Below are 27866 nucleotides of genomic sequence, written 5' to 3'. Positions count from 1 at the left end.
ATTTAGAAAAATTAATTAATGATACAATTTCTATAAATTATTATTAAGTTATTAATTCTCTAATTATGTATATGTAAGTTATAAATTATATAATTATTACATTTTAATATTATAATAAGTATCTATTATTATTATTATTATTATTATTATTATTATCATCTAGAAAAGCTTAATTTAATTAGAGATAGGAAAAATTAAGAGTTAATTATATTAATTTATTAATTATACTCAATGAATACACATATGTTAATTTATATATATTCCATGTTCGCTTTCTGATAAAGAGGTTGTTCAAATTTTATAAAACAAATTCAATAAGATATAGGATTTTAAATTTGTCACATTTATAGCAAGTAGTAAATTTTAATTAAATTTATTGGTAATAATTTTTCTATATTTCTTAAACAGTTGTAATATATAATTATTATATAATTTTATTTTTAGATATGATTCTTAATTATTTTGATATTCTAAATTTAAATAATAGAAAAAGTATTGATTACTAAATATAATTGTCATTCATTACAAGTTTCTTACTTTTTAATTTCAAAAGTCAATGTCAGTTACTTTAAACATATTTACTACAATTAAATTTAATATTTAATTATTAATAATTTGACGACTCAAGACATTTAATTTTAAAATTTAACTAATATTATAATAATTGTCTAATTATTACTACAACTAAAAGCTTAATTTCATTTAAAATATCTGCTCTAAATTAGAATCCAGCATATTTGAATTTTTGTAAGAAATTAATAATTAAATTTTTTTTAAACATGTTGAATTATTAAAGGTAATGCATATCCATTCATTTTTAATTTTTTAAAAGAGAAAAATCAATTAAGTATTTTCTATATTTTTTAAATAGATGTAATATAATTATCACATGTTATTATGTTCTTAATTTTTAATTTAAAAAGTCAATTGCAGTAAAATCAATACTCATATTTACTTTAAAGAAAAATTAATATTTAAAAGTTTTTTCTCTTCCTTTTATGCATTTAATAAATTTTAATTTACTTTAATTTTATTTTATTTTTATTATTTTAAATGATTTTATTATTATTATATATGAAAAATAATTTATGGCATTTAAAAAAAAACTTATGGCTATTAAGTTCATTGATTTGAGAGCAATTATTAACTTATTTGATTAAAATTTATTACTAACATTTTAAAATTTTAATATTTTAAATAGTAATATTAAAATATTTTTAATTAAAAAATTATATATATATATATATTTTACCGTACATATCACGTGTACTCCGCTAGTATTTACTTATAGTGTAGTGTTTATGATCCCTTTTTTATTATCGTTAATTTATTATTTTTAATAAGCATCGATCTCAGTTAAATCAATTTGATAATTTTTAAAATCAAAACTAAACTAAAATATATCGATTTAATAATTTTAAATAAAAATATATTTAATAAAATAATATTATATATTAAAATTTTATTACTAATTCGATTACATTTTATCAACAAGTACATGTAAATAAACATGAAATTATAATAATAATTATATTACATTTTTTTTAAAATAAAATAATATTATATTAAATACATTACATTATATTATAACTATAATCTTATTATATAATTAATTACATTTCAAACTTAGCTTTAAAGCTTTCATTATCTTTATCTTTTTATCCTCTTTATGTTTAGCCAAATTTTCTTAGTTGGCCAGTAATTTGCATGCTTTCTAAAGCAAGTTTTCTCCCACTAACTCCCACGAGGATCATCATGAATGCATTATCTGCGTAAAGAGAAATTATCTTTTCTGTAGCTGTGGAGCCATCCATGAATGAATGGAACTTTATTCCAAACTCCTAACTCACTTCTCCATTACATCAATTGTGAACACAAAGGGTGTTAGCTCCCTAAGATCAATTCACATCAATCATTGATCAGACAAGAGTTTCTTTTTGTCCGTCCATAAAGAATCTCCTCAAAGAAATTATGATGGGACTTGATTTTTTTTTCTTTATTTACCATAAATTCAGTTTTTCAATAAAATTTATTATTTAAGAGATTTTATTTTTTATATATCTGAATATATTCATTTTCCTTTTAAGATGTTCACAATAAATCTTTATCAGAAATAACTGTGTCGATAATTATCGTTCAGACGATAAAATTAAGAAAGGCTTTTAAGTAAAGAGATAAATTTTAAATAATGAAAAATAAAATAGGAAGAAAAATTTGAGAAAAAATAACTATGTTTTCTATCTTTTATTTATATTAAGTCAAAAGTTTATTCTCTTAAAGAAAAAGCTTAAGCTATAAGAAATAAAAATCAAAGGCAAAATAAAAATCATATTATATAAGCTCTTATCAAATCAAATCAACCTTTATTTTATACATATTTTTTCTTATAATCTTTAGATATGTTATATTTTAATATAAACATACATTTTTGTTCCAACCTTTTTTAATAATCAGTAATTAAAAATGCCTTAAATCAAATAACTTAGAATTAGTTTTAGGATTAATTGCATAATGACTATTGAAATTTAGAAAAAAAAAATGTTTGAGTTAGACCGACACCAGGACTTTAATTGATATAAAGCACTCAGAAATCCGTATTAAGTCTTTTTAAAATGCAATCGTCATATATATAATAGTTATATTATGATTATTGATCATGGCAGGATCCCATCATAATTAATAAGAAAAATATATTTATTGTATATACAATGATTGCATTGAATAAATTCTTATAATTTGGAAACGAGTATATTATGGTAGAATTATCGTTAGTCAGAACTCTTCAATCTAATTTATACAATAAATATATTCTAATCGTTGATTATGATGGAACTATCATAATCAATGGTTGAAATTTAAAATTTTCATGACCGATGATTTCTCCTTTTCTTTCAGTGCCCACTAAATCAACCAAAATATTAACAAGTCCCATTGATTAATAACTATTTCCATTCAAATAATTGGTTTAATGGCTAAGAATATCATATTAAACAGTTAAAACTTTAAATTAATTGTCAAAAATTTAGAGAATTTAAAGCATACGGAGAGAATTTTTTTAATAAATATTATAAAATAATATACTTATAAGTTTGATATCACATCTAATTCAAAATTTTAAGATAATAAATTTATAAATTATTTCACTTATATATCTCTCACTCATCTGTTCTAAGTGTTAAAATTTTAAAACTTAAATATTCTTTCCTTTTCTCTCTTTTTTTTTTTTTTATTTTTTATTTCCTCTCACTTTTCTCAAAGGAATGAATCATTGATAGGGGAGAAAGAAAATAGGAAGAGGAATAACAGTTGCTTGGGTATCAACGTCAATTAATTTCAAATTTCAAAGTTGGCACCAACTTCTATTCTTCCAATTTTCGTACCAACTTTTATTCTTCCAATTTCCTAGGTTTTATCTATTACAAAAATTTTTTTCTAAAATCTTCCTAGATTTCTAAAATACACACATATAAATTAAACAAAATAATAATTAATAAATCTCAATCTATTTTCTATAGTTGGTCTTCTCTTTAAATGTGCTTCCAACTTTCACAGCAACATGATGAATAGACTAGTCATGGAAAATCATGATGCTCTCTCTATACATACTTTGGTAATATTAAGGACAAAAAAAAAAAAAAAAAGAGCAAAATGTTGTTTTTTTGACCATTGCTTTTCTATTTAACAATGTTCCACATGAAAAGCCTTCTATTCCATGTCTTCAACGTCTTCTTGATTTATTTTTCATATACACAATTCATGACTTTTATAATTTTAAATTATTATTATGTTGTTTTCATGTTTCACTATTTTATTAGTTCTATCATTTTGTAGCATTTAAATTGAAATCTCACAAATTCTTAAAAAAAAACATGATTTATAATTTTTTCACATTTACTTGCTCTTGTATAATGAAAGATTAAATTATTTAAAAATAAACAATTAAAGTTCGAATTCTCACTCATATTGAATTAACATTCTTTTTGAATAAACTATTCTAAAATATTAAATTAATATGCAATAAATTAACGTAAGAGAGTGTGCCATTAAGATCGCTTGCACCCCATTTGAAATAAATTCTTTGCAAAGAAATAATTTTATTATATTAATAGAATTCAATCCATTTTTATTGGTAATATATATTTTTCTATTTGAAATTGACTTGTTTACTTTATTATTCTTGATTATCTTTGAAGCTAAGTATTAATATTTATGCTTATAACTAACACCTATTAGAGTTGGACAAAAAGAGCTTTGTTGTAGCATTGCTTTGCTGCTTTAATTAAGCTGCGTTGTTCCCTTGTGTTTGCAAGTTGAATTGAGTTGAGTTGGACGAAATGAGAGGGGAAGGAAAAAGAAAAGAAAGAAAATAAAAGAGAGTTTAAGAGATAGTTATGTAATTTTCATATAAATAGCCTTAATTAAAATTATTTTTTTTGTAAAATTACTTAATTTTGGCCTGATTTATTTTAAGTTGCTCGACATCATTGAGAAGCTGACGGTGCTACCAGTTGGGCACCCGCTCTAGAACTCTGCCTTGCCATCCCAGAGAGTTGAGCTTTGTTTCCCCCTTGTTTTGTCTCGCATACATGGAAAGCCAGGGACAATGACGGCTTAACAAAGGAGTTTCTCCACTTTTTCTAGACTTCATGATTTGCTTGTAAGAAACTTTCAACTGGTGTTTTCTTGTTAAATATGGTCGCCCCTGGCGGAAGGAGATGTAGGTGCTGCAAACCCTCCTCTTTGCATTGGCGTTGGGTGCACATTGAGCGAGTTGGATCCACCAAGCCTAGGGTTTCAGTTGTTTTTAGGCGTAGGGCTATTGGGTTTTGGGTGGACTCCTTGTTGGGCCTTGAACTTAGGTTTTGTATTTTTTTAGTGGAAATTACTTGGTATTCGAAATTTATTGATTCAATTAATTAAGATTCGTACTAAACAGACCCATGAAGAGGATAAAATGCTCTCTCTTGCACTTCATATTCAGAGAGTTCGAATCTAAAATCACTAGTTTATCTCACACCTTGAAGGTAGCTTAGGTTTTGTATTTTAACTATCAAGTACTGTAACATTTCAGACACCAAATCGAAGTTTATTTTATCAAATTTATAAGTTTATGGTTAATCCATTGGAATTTATCATGTAAATTCTTTTTTTATTTTCAATATGGAAATATTTTATCAACGCAAGACGAAGGACAAACACGCCCAGTGACATTCGTCGAACACAAGCACCCAACTCTCGTGAGTCAACTAACTCTACATCACCAAAACGGTAACAAAGAGAGCAGCAGCCACAGTTCCAGAAATAGCAAATCTGTTCGAAATGCCGCTGTTTTCAGCCGGTGAAGGAGCATCAGACGGCGGCACCGAGATTGCGGAGGGGGAAGGAGAAGACGTTACTGGAGCAGGAGAAGACTCTGGAGTACTAGGACGAGGAGGAGGAGGAGATTCTGCAGAAGAAGGATTCGGAGGAGTGCTACTCTTTTCAGGTGGCTGAGACTGAGGAGCGGCGGCTGGTTCCAGATTTGAAGTCGATGACTGCGGAGATTTCACTGGAGAAGATGCCGGTGAGGATGCAGGAGGTTGAGCTAACGCAGAGGTCATGAAAATTGCCATTATCATTAAAGCAACAGCGCTGGAGCGAGCCATTCTCAAAGAGATGAAATGAAGGCGCGCAAAAGTTACGGAGACTAGAACTGGGCAATTGATAAAAAAAGTGTAATAAAAAATGTAAAATAATAAAAAAGGATGAGTTTGAGACTAATTATCAAAAAAGGGTAAATTTTATTGAGGTGAAGGTGAGTGCGAGACGCTAATTATAATAGCGTTTTTAAGGTTCGGTCGCTATTCAAAATAACGTCCGGGTGAAAAAGTTGAAAAAAAAAGCTGGACGCTATTCAAAATAGCGTCCAGCTCCAATTTAAAGGTTGGACGCTACTTATAGTAGCGTCCAACCTTTTTTTTTTAATAATTTTATTTTATATTTTAAATAAAATATAAATATTATTTTAATAAATAAAATTATAATATTATATATTATAATATTTTTATTATCAATATTATTTTTTTAATTTAAAATTAAATTAAAATTTAAATAAATAAAAAATTAAAATAAAAAAAAATAAATAATTAAAAAAATTTAAGAAAAGTTGGACGCTACTATAAGTAGCGTCCAACTTTTCTTTAAATTTTTAATAATTTTATTTTATATTTTAAATAAAATATAAATATTATTTTAATAAATAAAATTATAATATTATATATTATAATATTTTTATTATAAATATTATTTTTTTAATTTAAAATTAAATTAAAATTTAAATAAATAAAAAATTAAAATTAAAAAATAAATAATTAAAAAAATTTAAGAAAAGTTGGACGCTACTTATAGTAGCGTCCAACTTTTCTTTAAATTTTTAATAATTATATTTTATATTTTAAATAAAATATAAATATTATTTTAATAAATAAAATTATAATATTATATATTATAATATTTTTATTATGAATATTATTTTTTAATTTAAAATTAAATTAAAATTTAAATAAATAAAAAATTAAAATTAAAAAATAAATAATTAAAAAATTTTAAGAAAAGTTGGACGCTACTATAAGTAGCGTCCAACTTTTCTTTAAATTTTTTTAATTATTTATTTTATATTTTAGTTGGACGCTACTATAAGTAGCGTCCAACTTTTCTTTAAATTTTTAATAATTTTATTTTATATTTTAAATAAAATATAAATATTATTTTAATAAATAAAATTATAATATTATATATTATAATATTTTTATTATGAATATTATTTTTTTAATTTAAAATTAAATTAAAATTTAAATAAATAAAAAATTAAAATTAAAAAATAAATAATTAAAAAAATTTAAAAAAAGTTGGACGCTACTTATAGTAGCGTTCAACTTTTCTTTAAATTTTTAATAATTTTATTTTATATTTTAAATAAAATATAAATATTATTTTAATAAATAAAATTATAATATTATATATTATAATATTTTTATTATGAATATTATGAATATTATTTTTTAATTTAAAATTAAATTAAAATTTAAATAAATAAAAAATTAAAATTAAAAAAATTTAAAAAAAGTTGGACGCTACTATAAGTAGCGTCCAATTTTTCTTTAAATTTTTTTAATTATTTATTTTATATTTTAAATAAAATATAAATATTATTTTAATAAATAAAATTATAATATTATATATTATAATATTTTTATTATAAATATTATTTTTTTAATTTAAAATTAAATTAAAATTTAAATAAATAAAAAATTAAAATAAAAAAAATAATTAATTAAAAAAATTTAAGAAAAGTTGGACGCTACTATAAGTAGCGTCCAACTTTTCTTTAAATTTTTAATAATTTTATTTTATATTTTAAATAAAATATAAATATTATTTTAATAAATAAAATTATAATATTATATATTATAATATTTTTATTATGAATATTATTTTTTTAATTTAAAATTAAATTAAAATTTAAATAAATAAAAAATTAAAATTAAAAAATAAATAATTAAAAAAATTTAAAAAAAGTTCGACGCTACTTATAGTAGCGTTCAACTTTTCTTTAAATTTTTAATAATTTTATTTTATATTTTAAATAAAATATAAATATTATTTTAATAAATAAAATTATAATATTATATATTATAATATTTTATTATGAATATTATTTTTTTAATTTAAAATTAAATTAAAATTTAAATAAATAAAAAATTAAAATTAAAAAATAAATAATTAAAAAAATTTAAAAAAAGTTGGACGCTACTTATAGTAGCGTTCAACTTTTCTTTAAATTTTTAATAATTTTATTTTATATTTTAAATAAAATATAAATATTATTTTAATAAATAAAATTATAATATTATATATTATAATATTTTTATTATGAATATTATTTTTTAATTTAAAATTAAATTAAAATTTAAATAAATAAAAATAAAAATTAAAAAATAAATAATTAAAAAAATTTAAAAAAAGTTGGACGCTACTTATAGTAGCGTTCAACTTTTCTTTAAATTTTTAATAATTTTATTTTATATTTTAAATAAAATATAAATATTATTTTAATAAATAAAATTATAATATTATATATTATAATATTTTTATTATGAATATTATTTTTTAATTTAAAATTAAATTAAAATTTAAATAAATAAAAAATTAAAATTAAAAAATAAATAATTAAAAAAATTTAAGAAAAGTTGGACGCTACTATAAGTAGCGTTCAACCTTTTTTTTTTTAATAATTTTATTTTATATTTTAAATAAAATATAAATATTATTTTAATAAATAAAATTATAATATTATATATTATAATATTTTTATTATGAATATTATTTTTTAATTTAAAATTAAATTAAAATTTAAATAAATAAAAAATTAAAATAAAAAAATAAATAATTAAAAAAATTTAAGAAAAGTTGGACGCTACTATAAGTAGCGTCCAACTTTTCTTTAAATTTTTAATAATTTTATTTTATATTTTAAATAAAATATAAATATTATTTTAATAAATAAAATTATAATATTATATATTATAATATTTTTATTATGAATATTATTTTTTAATTTAAAATTAAATTAAAATTTAAATAAATAAAAAATTAAAATTAAAAAAATTTAAAAAAAGTTGGACGCTACTATAAGTAGCGTCCAATTTTTCTTTAAATTTTTTTAATTATTTATTTTATATTTTAAATAAAATATAAATATTATTTTAATAAATAAAATTATAATATTATATATTATAATATTTTTATTATAAATATTATTTTTTAATTTAAAATTAAATTAAAATTTAAATAAATAAAAAAATTAAAATTAAAAAATAAATAATTAAAAAAATTTAAGAAAAGTTGGACGCTACTATAAGTAGCGTCCAACTTTTCTTTAAATTTTTAATAATTTTATTTTATATTTTAAATAAAATATAAATATTATTTTAATAAATAAAATTATAATATTATATATTATAATATTTTTATTATGAATATTATTTTTTTAATTTAAAATTAAATTAAAATTTAAATAAATAAAAAATTAAAATTAAAAAATAAATAATTAAAAAAATTTAAAAAAAGTTGGACGCTACTTATAGTAGCGTTCAACTTTTCTTTAAATTTTTAATAATTTTATTTTATATTTTAAATAAAATATAAATATTATTTTAATAAATAAAATTATAATATTATATATTATAATATTTTATTATGAATATTATTTTTTTAATTTAAAATTAAATTAAAATTTAAATAAATAAAAAATTAAAATTAAAAAATAAATAATTAAAATTTAAAGGTTGACGCTACTTATAGTAGCGTTCAACTTTTCTTTAAATTTTTAATAATTTTATTTTATATTTTAAATAAAATATAAATATTATTTTAATAAATAAAATTATAATATTATATATTATAATATTTTTATTATGAATATTATTTTTTAATTTAAAATTAAATTAAAATTTAAATAAATAAAAAATTAAAATTAAAAAATAAATAATTAAAAAAATTTAAGAAAAGTTGGACGCTACTATAAGTAGCGTCCAACTTTTCTTTAAATTTTTAATAATTTTATTTTATATTTTAAATAAAATATAAATATTATTTTAATAAATAAAATTATAATATCATATATTATAATATTTTTATTATCAATATTATTTTTTTAATTTAAAATTAAATTAAAATTTAAATAAATAAAAAATTAAAATAAAAAAAATAATTAATTAAAAAAATTTAAGAAAAGTTGGACGCTAGTAGCGTCCAACTTTTCTTTAAATTTTTAATAATTTTATTTTATATTTTAAATAAAATATAAATATTATTTTAATAAATAAAATTATAATATTATATATTATAATATTTTATTATGAATATTATTTTTTAATTTAAAATTAAATTAAAATTTAAATAAATAAAAAATTAAAATTAAAAAATAAATAATTAAAAAAATTTAAAAAAAGTTGGACGCTACTTATAGCAGCGTTCAACTTTTCTTTAAATTTTTAATAATTTTATTTTATATTTTAAATAAAATATAAATATTATTTTAATAAATAAAATTATAATATTATATATTATAATATTTTTATTATGAATATTATTTTTTAATTTAAAATTAAATTAAAATTTAAATAAATAAAAATAAAAATTAAAAAATAAATAATTAAAAAAATTTAAGAAAAGTTGGACGCTACTATAAGTAGCGTCCAACTTTTCTTTAAATTTTTAATAATTTTATTTTATATTTTAAATAAAATATAAATATTATTTTAATAAATAAAATTATAATATCATATATTATAATATTTTTATTATTAATATTATTTTTTTAATTTAAAATTAAATTAAAATTTAAATAAATAAAAAATTAAAATAAAAAAATAAATAATTAAAAAAATTTAAGAAAAGTTGGACGCTACTATAAGTAGCGTCCAACTTTTCTTTAAATTTTTAATAATTTTATTTTATATTTTAAATAAAATATAAATATTATTTTAATAAATAAAATTATAATATTATATATTATAATATTTTTATTATCAATATTATTTTTTTAATTTAAATTTAAATTTAATAAAATATAAAATTAAAATTAAAAAAATAAATAATTAAAAAGGCTTAAAAAAAATTAGACGTAACTTATAGTTTAATTTTTTTTAATTATTTTATTTTATATTTTTATTATAATTTTTTATTTTTTTAATTTATTTAAAATATAAAATAAAATAATTAAAAATATTATAGAATATATAATATTAATTATTATAATTTTATTTATTAAAAGAATATTTTTAATTTATTTAAAATATAAAATAAAATAATTAAAAATTTAAAGAAAAGTTGGACGCTACTTATAGTAGCGTCCAACTTTTCTTAAATTTTTTTAATTATTTATTTTTTAATTTTAATTTTTTATTTATTTAAATTTTAATTTAATTTTAAATTAAAAAATAATATTTATAATAAAAATATTATAATATACAATATTACATATTATAATTTTATTTATTAAAATAATATTTATATTTTATTTAAAATATAAAATAAAATTATTAAAAAAAAAAAGGTTGGACGCTACTATAAGTAGCGTCCAACCTTTAAATTGGAGCTGTACGCTATTTTGAATAGCGTCCAGCTCTTTTTTCAATTTTTTCATCCGGACGTTATTCAAAATAGCGTCCGGACCTTAAAAACGCTATTATAATTAGCGTCCCACACTCACCTTCTCCACCTCAACAAAATTTATCCCTTTTTAATAATTAATTTCAAACTCACTCTTTTTTAATATTTTACATTTTTTTATTACACTTTTTTTTATCAATTGCCCACTAGAACTTGTGCACTGAACACACGAATCAGCTTGATGATGGAACAGAGGAAGAAGAGGTATTTATAGAGTGTGTCCGTTTAAAGATTTCGTAGTTAATACGTTGTTTTTCCACCGTTGGATTAGCTAGAACTTGTTTAACACGACTGTAATCTAATGGTCAGGATTTGTTTTAAAATATTTTATTTTATTTATGAACATTGTGTGGTGTTCTGTGGGATCGCCGTCGTACACGCGGATTGGAATTTGCCTGGGAGACAACAGATGCCGTCCACAGTACAACCATATTGTAGTTATAACGGTCGACAAACGGGAACTTTTATGGTGGGACCACTGACGTGGAAACCTGCTTCGTGGAAACCCGAGTGATACGTTTCTTGGACTGTTCTCTCTTTTGTTTTCTTCTTGGTCAACAATATCCAATTGCAAATCCATCTTCCTCCTCGTTTTTATGCGCTAAATAAGGTCGTGTAAATTGGCATTTATTTCTTTTTTTTTAATGGTATTTATTTATTTATTTTTATAAAAAAATAGACGTACGCACTAATTTAGGTGAACTGGCATTTGGATTACTTGGAAAAATTTATATATTTTAAATAAAATTTTTGAAAATTATTTCACAATAAAAAATATATTTAAAATAATATAACAACTAATACTGTATTTGGAAAGGGGAAAGGAAAATAAAAGAGGAAAAAAAAATAAAAATAAAAAAATAAAAAATAAAAATAAAAATTATTTTCTTTGAGAGAAAAATATTAGAGGAAAAATTATTTTATGAATAGTAAAATTATAACTTTACTTTTAAATTAAAAAAAAAACTATTAAGTATAAGGGTATTTTTATATGTTTGAACTTAATTTTAGAGAGAAAGAAAAAAAAAGACAAAATAATTTTATTTTTCCTTCAATATTTTTCTTTCCCTTTTATTTTTTACTTAATCCAAACAAAAGAACAATAAATAAATTTATTTTTTCCTCCCATTTTCTTCCTCCTCTTACTTTCCTCCCTTTCCAAACATGCTCTAAATTTTAATTTTAAACTAATTATAATCGATTATGTTTGAACTTAATTATAATCTTAAAAACCACTTTTCAAATTATAAAACCTTAAATTAAATTTTAAATAAAAATAAATTTTGGAATTATAATTTTTACTTTTAAAACAATCTCATTCCCACCGTTTCAAAGAAAGTCTTCAAGACAATTCTGCCTCATCATCATCTTATTTCTATGGGTCACCTATAATTGTTAATACTCAATTCAATTTAGTTTTTATTTTAAAAATTTATTAGAGTTGTTATATAAGTTCACTTTTTACTTTATTGTTAATATTTATATATAAACAGACTGGATATAGCTGGACAAAATAATTTATGAAAAGGAAAATAGCTGAAAATATAATAAAAATAAAATATTACTCAACTGTGGTGAATAATACAAAAGAATTGATAAAGAACATGAAAATAATTAAGCGAACACATTAATAAAAAAAAAAATCCAACAAATATCATCCATCTGTACTAATTCACTTTATAACACCAAAACGGCAGTGAATGCACCAGCAAGCAGAGATCCGGCAATAGCAATTCTATTCAATCCGGCACCGTTTTCCGCTGGAGCAGGAGCTTCGGATGGCGTGCCAGAGATTGAGGAAGGAGGGACAGAAGTTGTAGCAGGAGCCGGAGAAGGCAAAGAAGGAGGAGGAGATGGAGGTGAATCAGCAGTAGCTGGAGATGGTGCATTTGCTGGTGGAGTCTTCAAAGGAGAAGGGGCAGATACTGGTGGATTAACGGTTGGGGACGTCGAAGATGCTGGTGGTGGAGTTGCCACAGGCGATTTGGTCGGAGACGGTACAGGAGAGGATGTTGGTGACTGTGCCAGTGAGGATCCCAACAGCACCGCCATTAGCATCAAGAACGCAAAGCTTGAACGAGCCATTGCAATTTCTTTTGAAGCAGATAGATAATAACAGAGAACAGAGAGAGATGAAGAGAAAAGGCTGAGTGTGATAAGAAATTGCGATGAGATACCCTATATATAGGAGTCTCGGTGTGAAAGGTTTTGGTCAAAAGAAGAGCCGTTAGATTTTTCGAATTTTATAAGGCACGAAATTTGAGGGATATCAACGGCGTAGATTGTGGGGAGAGATTTGATTCATGATGAGTGGACCCAGGTAAGGCAAAACGACACACGGTTTTTCCAGACTTGTGGGGTAGGTAGGTTGCGTCCTTAAGCACTAAGGCACAGTTGTCAAACAATTATATCCGTACACGTGTAGGGGAATTTTCAAACTGAAGCGTTTAGATGCCCTTTGCGTGTAACGGTCAAAAAATGGAAAATGATCTGGCTGGGATTCACTTTCCAAGAAAACAGAAAGAGTTAAACGCGTTTAATTATTTTTAGCAATTACGTGATAATTTCTTCTTTCAGCTCCAGCTGGATTTTTTTATTGAATTAAACCATGATTTAATTTGTTATTTATTTTCTAAAAATGTTATTTATCTCAATTTTTTATATTAATATTTAATAAATAAAAATTATAAAATAAAAATACGTTGGAAAAAATTAAATTATGTAAAAAGAGTATTAATTTGAAAATTTATATATTTTATAATAACTGTATTTAGTATTATCCGATAAATTATTTATCGATAGTTAAAGAATATAAGCTTCTTACTTATAGCCGTTATGAATTGAATTATAATTAAATTAATTTAGGTTGTTTACTAATATCAATAGTTAATGATTATATGACTCTAGTAATTTTAAATTTAACTAAAAAATGAGTAAATGAAAATGATTTGGTGAATAGAAGAAGGATAAAGAAGAGATAATTAAAATAATTAGGAAGGAATTATTGTAAAAAAAATTATAACTTTTAAACATTAATATAAAATTAATTTCGATTTGAAAGATGAAAAAGAATTCATATAGTGAGATTTAATTAATTAATTTGGCAATAAGAATTAATTGTTATTGAATGGTATATAGAAGAATAAAATAGAGAAATAATGAGATAGTTATTTTTTCACTTGCACATTACATTTGTCAAATTAATTAAAAAATCATTTTATATAATAATTAGTGTACATTTTAAAATTTTAATAAAAAATAAAAAAATTTATTATCCCATAAAATGCTAGTCAAAATTTAAATTTGAATCAAATCTAGAAATAGCCATTCAATATAAAAAGCAATTCTATTCACATATTATTGTGTATTATTTTGTTCCATTAACCTCTAATCATGTATAATTGTTTTTGGTAAATTATTTAATTTAGTTTCTGTACTTATTTAATTCATTCTAAATTAGTTTTAAATTTTTAATTTAAGTTTAATTTAATTCAAAAATTAAAATTTATTTACTAAATTTCTTGATTTTTTTATTTAAATAAAAAATTAAGAAGTTTAATTTTTTTAATTTTAAAATTAAATTTTCTTGATTTCTTAATTTAAACTCATAAATTATGAAGCTCAATTTCTTGATTTTTGGATTGAATTGAGTATAAATTAAAATTTTTGGATTAAATTAAACAAAAAGTTGAAAACAAACTAAATTAAATTCCCCCATAAGTAAAAGATATTATTGAGCTTTAATTTTTTTTTTTTTTCGTTTGAAATGGCTATTCATTACTAATTGTTTGTCAATGAAGAACTAGCATCCACTTTTACAGAGGCATAATCTAGAAAAAAAAAAAATAATATAGGAAATCAACAATAAAGGATTGCATAAATGGGATCTTCCATGTCTAGTTTACACCTTTAAGAAGAAAATGAATTGAATGGCTCTTCAGTGCAGCGCACTCCAACAAATCTTTCAGGAGAACTTGTTTTTGGCTGAGCTAGTATAATCATATTTTTTTCACTAGAGTATGAGATTAAAGAAATTGAATTCTTCCCCACAAACAATCCAATTGATGATTTTGCCATTCTGTAATGTCAAAGAGCTTAAATCATATATGTGAACAATGGGTGCCTAAAGCCAGCACAGCTTGCTTATCAGTTAGAAGTAGCATCTGCAGCAGTCTCAATGCTAGGTTTACCATTGCCACTGAGAGGATTGCTCAAATGGCCATTGAATTCTACGCCATAGATATGACCCATTTTAGCACGTTTTGCCTCTAGATACCTCTTGTTTTCCTTTGTGATGGTGGTTAGTAGAGGAACCCTACCTACAACTGTCAAACCATAACCCTTGAGCCCAATGTACTTTGCAGGGTTGTTTGTCATCAACTTCATCGTTCGGACGCCCAGATCCTGCAACATCTGCAATGAAAGTATAAAAAAAAAATAACATATAAAATTTCCCTCAAGACCCAGAAGGTGCATTTTTTTCTTATAAAAAACCAACACTCCAATCTCTGGAAATGATGATAGAATGTAGAACATCAGGTTTGAAACCCTTGAAACAACTGTCTTTATCATTCAACCAACTGCAAATTCCAAACCCATGTGTGGTTCTCAAAGTTTACTGAACAAAAAGGAACAATTTTTTCTTTAAAGCCTCCTCGTTGGAACAGTGGTCATCAACTCATCATGCTCCAATATTCGTATGTCTTTCCATCAACCAAGCAAAGGATGAATACAACTGAACAATTATTTCAAGGGGGACCCTTTTATTTAACCTTTCTAAATATCATCAGAATTTCATCCAGCTGAATCAAAGATTAAGCATAGTGCCTAGCAAATTAGACCAATGATTATTGTTCTGTTAAAATATGTAACTTCGTACTTTGGAAGCTTGTGATTCATAGTTCCATTAAGATTGCAGGATGAACAGCTAAACCTAAGGATGCACAAAGACAGTTTCCTTTTGATATTAATTTGGTTTTACTTATTGATGAGTGTAAATGCTATAGAGAAGTATAAAATCTAGTCATTCCAAATTCCTAGACTAGTTAAGCACAATTATGCTTCATTTTATGTGGTGTAGGTAACACCAAAAGGCAGATAATCTATAATTACCTGGGCACCAATGCCATATTCTCGTGAATCGACGGGCAGTCCCAGCTCCTCATTTGCTTCCACCGTATCACGCCCAGCATCCTGTAGGTTGTAAGCACGAAGCTTGTGACCCAAACCAATGCCCCTTCCTTCATGCCCACGGAGGTAGATCAGCACACCCCTGCCAGCAGCCTCAATCTGCTGCATTGCAAGTGCCAGCTGGTTCCCACAGTCGCATCTGGCAGAACCAAATATGTCTCCTGTGAGGCACTCTGAATGTACCCTCACAAGAATATCCTGCCCATCTCCAATCTCACCCTGTTTGGACAACAAAGTTGCTCACAAGTAAGAACCTTCCAATTTAAACAGAATATAATAAGAATGGATGCCTGTTTGCATTTGAATTGTACAACAACAAGACAACACTTAATTTCTTTCAGTGAAAAATACAAAATGGTATTCCCACTGTTTTTAAAGGTAGATTACATTTCAATTCTTACAAGTCAAGATCACACTGTCTAGAAATTACTATCCCATCCCATCCCATCCCATATTTTGAATTAATCATAACAGTTGGTCCAATTTCATATTTGTTGTTAATGAATGCAGCCAATATGATTGTGTGGAATGCTAATAATAAGATATTCATTTTCCTAAAATGCCCTAGGATAGGATGCTTTTTTTAGAAAAATAAATTTGAATAAAGAAAAGGTAGAAATATAATCAGTACTACCATCCCACCTCCCCCCAAATATATTTATTGTGGGTTGGGGTTTGAGGGGGTTGGGGGGGGGGGGGGGGGGGGGGTTTGGGGGGGTTAGTGGTGGGGGGGGGGGGGTGGTTTGTGTGTGTGGTGGTGTGGGTGGGGTGGTTTGTGTGTGTGGTGGTGTGTTGAGATGGCTGAAAATTACAAATTCTCTTTTCTGCACACAAACAAACAAATTCCAAAAACAAATGACCAGCTTAATTCAAAGGTGAGCTCATTACCAAATAAAATAATTATTATGAGAAGAAAGGACAATAATTGCATAAAGAGGATAAAGAATCTTCTCCAAAATTGAGCAAGTGTTTAAAAAATGAAAAAAAAAAAGGAGGATAAATCAGATTTCTAGATGAAAACACAAGGGTAGGTTCCATATCTAAATATCCTTACAAGAAAGACCACTAGGCATTAATCGTAAATGATTATTTCTGACATTTGTGACTCATAGGAGCAGTGTTCTTTTCAGACTTACTGGTCTTATAAATCATTTTAAACTGAAAACATGAGCAGTCTAGTGACTTATATTCTACCATAATTTTGGATAAGATCCCAAAAGAATTTGAAATAGCTTTAGTATCAAATTCTAAGCATTTCTCACCTTAACCATTGCAATATGTTCAATGCCATCTAATATTGATCTATAACAGTAGGCTGTAAATGGACCCCACATTGTTGGTATCCGAGCAGCAGAAGAACGATCAACTAATTTCTCTCTCTTCCTCCTATACCTGTAAATTATGATCCATGTATTTGTCTATAAGAATATGACTATAAGTTTTCCAGCGATAACCTTAATGACGATGAATATAAAAATGCAATAAAGCAGAAGATTACATGGATCAATGAGCTGGTAAATTTACAATATATCAGTTGCAAAATCAAAATGGTAGTTGGATTACACAGAATTCAAGGGGTAATAGAACTTGTCAACATTAAAATGCTTTGTTCTATTAAAATATCTAGCAGATGAAAAAAACAGACATTGGTGAAACTAATTAACTGCAGAGTCCTTTGATGATAGAAAGTATAGCTCCTAAAAGAACAGGAAATATTTTACCTGATTAAATCAGCAATAGATATAATTTTTAAATTCTCCTGCTGTGCAAATTGACGAAGCTTTGGCAATCTAGCCATGGAGCCATCATCATCCACAATCTCGCACAGAGCTGCAACAGGGTCCAATCCAGCTAGAACAGCAAGATCAACAGACGCTTCTGTATGTCCAGCTCTTTTCAAAACACCACCATCTCTGTACCTCAATGGGAAAATATGGCCTGGCCGATTGAAGTCTTCAGGTTTTGAATCCCTGGATGCAAGAGCTAACACTGTTGTTGCCCTGTCACAAGCTGAAACCCCTGTGGTTGTACCATGTTTTGCATCCTAGAAAAGGCGTTGAGAGGCACAAATCCAAATCTCAGAACTACTATGGTATAAAAGTAGATTAATACGTACAATGAATGCAAAAACTGCTTATATCTGGAAAAACTAAGAGCAAAGGACCTCTGCTTATATCATAACTAACAGTAGCGGATTTATCTTTTGCAGGGGGATGAAGACTACGAAATAACTGTTTTATGGCATTAAATTTTAATGGCTTTTAGTATTTCTATTCTTGCTTTAAAAATAATTGACGAGGCCAAAAAGAAACTTTAATGCTTTTCTTTGGATAAATTAAGTTACTTCCTTTTGTTTTTCTGAAAGAAAGAAAGAACATCTACCTGCTGAAAAAGGCAATCAGATGCTACAGTAGAGTATTGTACTCTGTTAAATCTTTATTATTTGAGAAGTAGCATCAAAAGAAGTAGAAGAAGAAGTTTTATCATAAACAGAAATTCACATAGTCTATGATAAAAACATTTTATTTTCTTAAAACTATTATGAAAATGCATTAGTCAAGTGCAATTATGATTACAATTAAATTTCAAAAGTTAGAATTTACCATAGATAAATGATAAACTTTGTTATCGCTGATGAAATGCTAATAATCCAAATGATACTGGCAAGAGAAATTACATATTCGAACTCAAAATCTCCAGTAAAAAAGAAAAGGATACATACCACTGTCACTGTGAATGCAGTACGAAGTTTTTCATCATTTTCATTTTGGGTGACCATCAAAGGGAGCTGCAACCTGTCAAGATATTCCCCGGCCATGCTTACACAAACTATTCCAGTACCATGCTTCACAATAAAAGCCATAGCTTCAGGTGTTGCCAACTCTGCTGCCATGATAACATCCCCTTCATTTTCTCTGTCTTCGTCATCTACAACCACTACCATCTGCATTGCAAAACAGAATCAGCAATGCAACAATGAAAAGTAAGGGATAATAAGATCAAATATTAATTGCTGAAAATGCTACCATATATTATCACATGAAAAAACAAATACCTTTCCTTGACGAATATCTTCAATGGCCTCAGGGATGGAGGAAAAACCTTCTGTGGGGCGATCCAAATCAAACTCATCATTATGGATGGGAAAACCATGGGGGACAGGACCAGTATCTGCCCCAAGAGTTCCAAATGCTATTGCGTCAGGCTGTAATTTAATTTCAACTGGTTTGTTATCAATGAAAGTCCTCTTTTCTGCAGCAATATTGCCATTGGTATAGGACAGTAGGTCACCTTCATCAGATACTACTGCTGCTTGAATTTTGCCAATAGCCTTTGTACTGAAAGGGGATTTACTACCATCAATGCTGATGAAAGTGGAGTTCAATGTGCTCCCATTTGCAGAAAATGAATTCACTCCATGTAATCCATTGAACAATTTGAAGTTTCTCCATGCCCTACGTAAAATGTAAGGGGTCGCATAAACATTTTATTATGTCTAAAATGACAAGATAGGAACCATATAAGAAGGAATACCATCCTAGTAGTAGTTGTAGAACAAAATTCATGCAACCAAGCCTAAATCAGTTTACGATGATACAAATTTCTCAAGAAAACATCAATCTAAGATATATGCACAATCTTTTTTTTATGAACTAAATAAAATTTGCAAAAAAAAAAAAAAAAAAACTATTATCAACGATAGAGTCGTAAAATAAGTGCAGCCATCTACTTGGATGATTGATTACTTTCCAGTTTGTTCATAGAAATAAGCGGTAAAAAATTTTGTTCTTTTGAAGTCATTGCCAACCAAATAGAGGGATCAGGGATAGCTCAATGCTTGAGCACAATATCAAGTATGCTCGCATTAACATCCATTCTACAAATTATTCTTCTAAAATACTTTATGAAAAAGTTAAATCTAATAAAAATACAATAAGGGTAAACAAAAATCCCACCTTCTATATGATACTAATCAAACAAAATGATCAACTGACGCGAAATAAAACTAAAGTTCATGACAAAAAGCCATTCATTTTCATAAAAGAACGAATGAATCAAACAAAGAATCCATTGACTAGAAAAAGTAAACATGAATGGAAAAAAGCAAAGTAAGCAAAAGCCAAATTAAGTTTAAAATTTTGAAAAAATTAAAGAAGACCGAATAAGATGAAAACCCAGATGGGATTTAACATGTTAAGATATTAGAAATTCAATAAAGAAAATCAAAAGAGAGAACTGGGAATAAAATAAATCTCACTGGGTACAAGGGAGAGCTGTTCTAGCAGTTGTTGAGGGGCAGGAAGGGACATTAATAGAAACCATTTCTTGGTCAAGGCCTCTGGAAGAAGAGCTCAAATCTGATTCTTTAGAATCTGAAGATGAAATGGGTCTCTTATGTGTGTATTTATAGAGGTATCAGAGAGGGAAAGAAGAGGCAAAATTGAAGGTGGAAAGAGAATGAAACAGCGGCGAATTTGCAAGAGGAGATTGTTACCTGCGGGTGACGTGTGTGGCACCTCACCAAGTAGTAATATTGCGTCATTAATTAAGAATTTTTTATATTCAGAAATTAGGTGTACTTAGACACTTTGCAGGCTGTCCATTTATTGTTTTTTAAGGCAATATGGTATCTTAGAATTTCTTTTATTAATTATTCTTTTACCCAATTACATCGTGCTAAAATAATTTATTATTCCCTTGTCCTATTTTAAATCCTTTCATTTGGATAATCTTATTTTTATTAAAAGAATATTAATAATTCACCAAAATATTTTTCTATTTAATTAAAATAGAAAATAATAAAAAAATAAAAAATTGAAGGTAATAATAAATAATAATAAACTAATATAGAAATTAATTTTATTTAATTATTAATATTAAAAATTCCATATAAATATAATATTTTTTTAAATTAAAATTTCATTAAATCTGAAAGGAGAATCAACAAATAAAGCATGAAAAATAAATGATGGAGGGACATGATCCACTTTTTTATACTAGAGTAAGGATGGATGGAGGGACATGATCCACTTTTTTATACTAGAGTAAGGATCGCAATAGATTAAATTTTTATGAATATTAAATTTGATTGAATTCTAATAGAATGAGTTTGGTAATATATAATCAAGTTCAGAATTGATTTAGATTTGTAAAATAATATCTGTAATGGGTTCCAATCGAAATTAAATTTAAATATTTAGTATCCATTGATCAAATTCGTTTATATAAATATTTAATTAAATATAAAAAATATATTTTTTATAATAATATCTATAGATTTTATATTTTTATTTTAAATAAAATAAAAATTTAATATTTTATAAAATTATTAAATTTTTTAAATATAAATTATTAATAAAAAAATAAAAATATATAAAATTAAATGAATTAAGATATTTTTAGATAATAATAATTAAATTTAAAATAAATTTAAAATGTTGATAATAAATTTCAATTGAATTTATATTAGATTTAATTTAAAAAATATTAATTAAAATTAATTTGAAATAAGGTGATTTTTACTATTGCCATCTTCGTACCTAACACAAAACTGGCTATAAGAACTTTATTTTATTATTATTTTGAGTAATTGGCATTGGCCAATGGGATGAGAAGAGTGAGCTAAGTATGTGAACAGCAGGTGAAGAAATAAGAAGAGGACAAAAGGAAAATGGTAGCTAAAAATTAAATTAAGAAAGACAAGTTGGAATTGTGCCCCACCCACTAGCTAGCTGCCACAATAGTTAATTTCTGAATTTTCAACAACCTTTCTTTGAATCTAACCATGCATTTTCCTAGCTTTCCTCATTGATATCCCTTGCAGTTTTTTGTTATAGACCTTTGAACCAATTTAGACATTTTTCCCATTTAAGAATTTTATACTTCGAAACTGTATTTAAATTTAATTTATAATATATTAAATTATAATATATTAATTTATAATATAGCTCATTTGGCTCGCATATTAGAATCTGAATCAAAATAAGAAATGAAATGGTATATTTTTATTTATGTTTGATTCACTGTAAAATTGAAATCGGATTCTTTCTTAAGTTGTTTGGTTCACACATAAAAAGCATGTAGAATCAGAATTAAAATTATTTTGTACTTAAATGAAAATTGTTTAAAATTTTTTGTAGTTTTTAAATAATAATTTAATTTAAATGATTAAATCTCATTATTCAAATAAAATAAGATAAAATAAGTGCTAAATAATATTATTCTAAACTAATATTATCATTCTAATATAATAAAAAAAAATCATAATAATTGTCTAACAAAATATATCAATAACAAGTTTAACAAACTATCCAAAGTTTGACACAATATCCATAACAAAAAGCTTGATAAACTTTTAAGTATGGTGATTTAACAAAATATAAAATGCTTTGATTTCACCTGTTATGTAGGAGTATCTCTTAAGTGTGCACACTTAGAAGATTAATGATGAATTACTTTCTTAAATTAGTAGGGAGCTCATAAAATACTTCATGCTTATACTGCTCAGCTTTAAAAATAGCAGCTACATTCATAACTTTAGCTTCTGTCAAACCTTTAATTTCAAGTAATTCATTCAGCACCATTTTCTTTTGCTCAGTCACCTTTTTATTCTCATATGCTATTTCTTTCTCTAGTGCATGTTGATTTACCCACACATTTGCAATGACACCCAAGTATGTATTCATTTGTTCCATAAAAATGTTAAAATTAGCAGGCAAGTCATCATCATGTGAACCTTTTAGTTTTTTTTTCTTTGAAATTTTTGTGGTGCTTTAGCCTTTTGGAGTTAAAATGAGATGTAGGTTGACTTACTGAATGATTTCCGGTCGTATCTTCAAACAAGTCATTATTATCAAGGTCAACTGTCATTTCTTTTTCCATGTTCTCTATGGCATCATAAAAAGTCTCAACACCTTTTCCAGTTGCCTTGTCCCTTCCCACCAACTCTCTATGAAATGCTACATTCCATAATCCTTTGGCTTCATTATGGCTCTATTAACATGAAAAAACAAATACAAAAGTATATATGATTAAATTTCAGATATACCACATTTAGAAAAAATAAAAAATAAAAAAGTTCTTTCATAATGTACTAATCATACATTGCACCATTCATCATAAACATTCTTCTCGTATTGTATCATTTTCCTTGTTTCATCCCAACCAAATCCAGAGTTGTTCAACATATCTGCTATTGCATTATATTTTGCTTTCAAGGTTTTCCATCTAGAATTAATATGAGAACTAGCCTTCAAACCACAATTAGGTAGTTTTGTATTAATCGGCTCTTCAACTCGAAGTAGATAGCCATTCTTCCATCCATTTTTCTTCTTCCATTTTGGATCTGTAGCCACCTCCTGTAATGCTTCTACAAATGCATTATCCTCTTCACTTGTCCATTTTCTCTTGTTCTTACCTCTGCCATGAGTAACTTGGCTACTTTCAACAAAATCCATCATATAAAAAATGATAAAATAAATATACATACATATATGCACTTATGTTAGATAAATATTAGCAAAATGACAATAGTAAAATGACAATAGTTCTGATTAATACATTGAAAAGTTATCACAAGTCCAGAAAAATAACACACCACAATTACAATGATATACCAACCTCAATTCTTTAAAATAACACGCTACAATAATCAAATAACAATAAAATGGTTCATCATAAATTCAATGTCTGATAGAATGAGCTCTAAAGTTATTGAATATTTGTTGGGCTAAGGAATTCCTAAAATTTGTCCAATGGTCAAATGTTTGAATTGTGTTGATGAACTCAACTTCATCATTGATAATTTCTTCCTCTTTGTCTTCATCATCAAGAATTTCCTCTTTCATATCTGTTGGCATGAATCTTTCTTATTAAATTATGTAATAAACAAAATGTCATAACAATACGTCCTTGAGTTCGTATTGGATAGAATGAAGGACTCCTAAGAATTGACTATCGTCCTTTAAGTAAACCAAAACATCTCTCTATGACATTTCTAGCTTTGGAGTGTTTTTTTGTTGAAATACTCATCTGCTGTTTGTGATTGCCTTTCACCCCTCCACTCATTAAGATGATAACATTGCCCTCTATAAGGGGTGAGAAATCCCTCTCAATTAGTGTAGCTAGCATCTTCCAAGTAACAGCAACCTTAAAATGATGTCAAATTATACAATATAATTAAAATTTAAAATTTTTAAAGAAATTATATATTTTATTATTAATTATATTTACCTTGAGGTACCTTTAAACCATTTGGCCTAAAAATAGCATCTCGAAGGACACGACCATCATTTGTTGAACCGTCCCATCTAGGTAACGCGTAAATAAATTACATGTTAGGTGAACAAACTTCTAAAACATTCATTGCAAGGTTGCCCTTTCTTTTTCTATATTTTGGTCTTTCATCAAATTTTATAGACACACTAATATATGTCCCATCTAATGCTCCTAAGCAATTCTAAAAAAAAAAAGGATTAAATTGAAAAAAAAATCATTAAGTTGATCGAGGACTTGTGATGATCATTCAATGACTTAAGACATATTTATGTACCTTGAAACATCTCCACCTATCATCCGTGTAGTTATCCGTTATAGGTGGGGGTCTCTTCAGTAACTCATAATGCAATTTCAAGATAGCTTTAAGACAAAGATTGAATTGTCTACTCACAGTTTCTCCACTCCTAATAAAATAATTAGCATTTGTTCTATTCTTTTTATGGTGAGCTAATGTGTATAAAAACATTATAACTATCTCCTCCAGCTCCATACTTCGAGTTTGTTTCAATCCTCTAATATCTCTTAGCATCTCACAAAGAACATAAAAAGTATGCCTATTCATACGGATTTCATTCTTACATTCACCCTCTCTAATTATGGCATTTAAATTAGTTAATCTATTCATTTTTTCAATCATTTTTCTATTTTCTAGTCTAGGTCTATGCATACACATAAAATATGTAACACCCCAAAATTTTATTATTTATGAGTATTTTGGTATTTTAATTTTATTTAAATTTTAGGAATTTTTTTGAGATTTTTCGGATTTTAAAAATCGGGTTCGATTTTCCGAAAATATAAACTTTGAGGATTTTTAAAAATTAATTTAAAGACCACGTGGCAAAACTAAAAATATATTTGGAGTCTACGTATTTTTCTGAGTTTTATGAAATTTTTTCAGAATTTTTGGACCTCGTTTTGGTCCGAGGCGAGTAAAAATTCAAAATTTTGTATCTGAATCGAACCGAATCGACCGAATGGATCGGACCGGTCGAATCGGACCGGCCCTTTTCCTTCTTCCTTTTCTTCTCCCGCGCGCGATGGCTCTCTCCCTTCTCTCCTCGTTTCTCTCTCCTCTCCGCTTAGCCATGACCCAGCCGGCCAGCGGCGAGCATTGACCGGTAGCGCCGCGAGCAATGGCTTAGCGCGTGAAAACGCCGCGCCGCTCGACTTCTCCCAAATCCGCCGATCCGATTGGACCGGGTCTTGTGTCCAAAATTATCTACTCGGCGAGAGCTTTCCATAGACACCAAGAACGCCGAAATCCATCGAGCGAATTGTCCGATTTTTGCTCGGGAAGATTTTAGCCCATTTCGACTTTTGGGCTAGATTTCTCGAAAACCGTGAATCCCACGAGGAAACCGAGGCCACCAGCACGCTCCATTCGTCGAGAGCTTCGCAACGACATAAATTTCGAATTTTTCCGACACCGTTTTTCGGTGGGTCCCACGAAACTTCGCAGTGTATTTTCGAGCATTAAATGAGCTTAGAAAATTCTGAAAAATTTATGTACTAACCCCCGTGTTATGGGCTTCGTGTAGGTATCCTCAATTCGCGGAAATTCGACAGTTGACCGGGTCTGCAAATTTCGGGCCAGACAGACCCGTTACCGGAAAAGTCTCCGAATTGGACCAAGGTTTTGGCTAGCCCCCCATTGTCAGACGTCCCGAGCGCGTTCCCGAAGTCGGAATCGGCAAAGGTAAACCCGAACCTTGCTTTTTCGTAATTTTCTAGTGCTTAAATAGGATTAAAAATCCATAAAATATTCGTGGTAGCTTGGAAAATTACGATTCTTTTTGCAATAGCTTAGTAATATTGCTAAGGACCGCGGGCAAAGTTTTATAATTTTTAGAGCTTGTTTGGGCAGTTTTTGCAAAAATGATCAATAATAAGGACTAAATTGAAATTTTGCGTATTGTGATGGATGACTGATTTGATGGGCCCAGGAGGGGCTGTGTGATATGATTGAACTGTGGATATATGGATTGTGAGTATAGAAGTGTGTTTTGAACCCTTTTGCAGGTTGGGTAGGTCCTAGGTATAGGGGAGACTCTGCCGGATTTTCGACACGACTTAGGACGTAATTGGTCTTTTTCTTTGTTTGTATTGAGTCAGATTGTATTAAATAATTGTAATATAATTGTCAGGTGAGCCGGGACAGCCTTCTTCCTCCGCCCAGCCGCCTCAGTGACCATCGTCAAGTCTGTGAGTAAAATATTAATTTTAATTGTAATTTCGATATTATTATATGTTCAGCATGCCCATGCATCACTTATATGCATATATTTATTTAGTTAAACTCTAGGCACGAATTATGTTGCATTGATAACTGTTAAAGTGCCATGAATGTTGTTGCGGTAATTTGGAGCAGTGTGCGTGCGTTGGCGTGCGTGTGATGTGGTGTGGACTATGGATAGGACGGGTAGACACGGCTTGAGTTCTTCGCTGGGACCCGGTCCTTCGGGGTAGACACGGCTTGAGTTCTTCGCTGGGACCCCGATTTGGTATTTAAGTGGAAGTCCGAGCTGAGTTCTTCTGGCACGAGTTGGATTTAAGAGAGCTGTATAGGGGATCAGCTCCCATATATTATGATTGATGTTACAGGGTGCGTGAGTGCTCCAAATTACCTTTTTGATGTTATGATGTGAAAATGTTGTTTATGTTGCATTTCACTCTACAGGGTGCATTAGTTCAGATAGTTATAGAGATTATAGTTAAGATTGATATTTTACTCTCTGAGTCGAACGCTCACTCCTGTTCAAAAATTTTTACAGGCCACAGGAGGATATTTTGTTCTGGGTTAACCTGCTTTTCTACTTCGCAGGTTGTTTATCAATATTTGTGTAATGTTAATTACTCCTAGAATTTTCGCATGTATTAGAAGTATTTATTTGATTATGGTTTGTAATATTATTATCATGTTGGACCTGTAAACGTATAATGATATGCATGTTTGATGGATTGGATGAGGGAGCTGAGCTCCCATTTATTTTTATGTTGATGAGTATATGGAGGGTGAGCTGAGCTCCCCAATTGACTATATTGTGTTTACAGGTCGGGTGAGTCGAAAACTCCCCGTTGGTAAGTCCATTTTATGGCCGGACTCTGTCCGTTTGTTTTCTTGAAATTGGGCCCAAATGGGCCTTAGAGTTGGGTAAATGAATAGTTAGGGCTTACTACGGGCC

At 26.6% G+C, this 27866-nt stretch overlaps 3 protein-coding genes and 1 long non-coding RNA gene across 4 annotated transcripts; 1 reads left to right on the top strand and 3 right to left on the bottom strand.

The window, feature by feature from the left end:
* Positions 1-5252: 5252 nt before the first annotated feature.
* LOC110667598 (classical arabinogalactan protein 1) lies at positions 5253-5645 on the bottom strand. Its single transcript, XM_021828492.2, has one exon. The coding sequence runs from the start codon at positions 5643-5645 to the stop codon at positions 5253-5255; it is 393 nt and encodes a 130-aa protein (XP_021684184.2).
* Positions 5646-12757: 7112 nt separating this feature from the next.
* On the bottom strand, positions 12758-13384 carry LOC110667593 (classical arabinogalactan protein 9). Its single transcript, XM_021828484.2, has one exon. It carries the CDS (start codon positions 13297-13299, stop codon positions 12892-12894), a length of 408 nt encoding a protein of 135 aa, XP_021684176.2. The 5' UTR covers positions 13300-13384; the 3' UTR covers positions 12758-12891.
* Positions 13385-15065: 1681 nt separating this feature from the next.
* Positions 15066-20914, bottom strand: LOC110667615 (bifunctional riboflavin biosynthesis protein RIBA 1, chloroplastic). The gene is made up of 7 exons (XM_058134776.1): positions 20663-20914; positions 19460-19859; positions 19127-19348; positions 18126-18448; positions 17667-17796; positions 16327-16623; positions 15066-15627 (listed from the first exon to the last, which is right to left on the bottom strand). The coding sequence occupies exons 1-7, from the start codon at positions 20725-20727 to the stop codon at positions 15361-15363; spliced, it is 1704 nt and encodes a 567-aa protein (XP_057990759.1). The 5' UTR covers positions 20728-20914; the 3' UTR covers positions 15066-15360.
* A 4989-nt stretch (positions 20915-25903) lies between these two features.
* LOC131173361 (uncharacterized) lies at positions 25904-27209 on the top strand. Its single transcript, XR_009143672.1, has 3 exons — positions 25904-26144; positions 26223-26380; positions 26829-27209. It is a non-coding gene; the product is annotated as an uncharacterized LOC131173361 (long non-coding RNA).
* Positions 27210-27866: the final 657 nt, after the last annotated feature.

The sequence above is a fragment of the Hevea brasiliensis genome, chromosome 14, assembly GCF_030052815.1.
Source record: "Hevea brasiliensis isolate MT/VB/25A 57/8 chromosome 14, ASM3005281v1, whole genome shotgun sequence".
NCBI lineage: Eukaryota > Viridiplantae > Streptophyta > Magnoliopsida > Malpighiales > Euphorbiaceae > Hevea > Hevea brasiliensis.
This window is presented reverse-complemented; position numbering and strand designations above follow the sequence as displayed.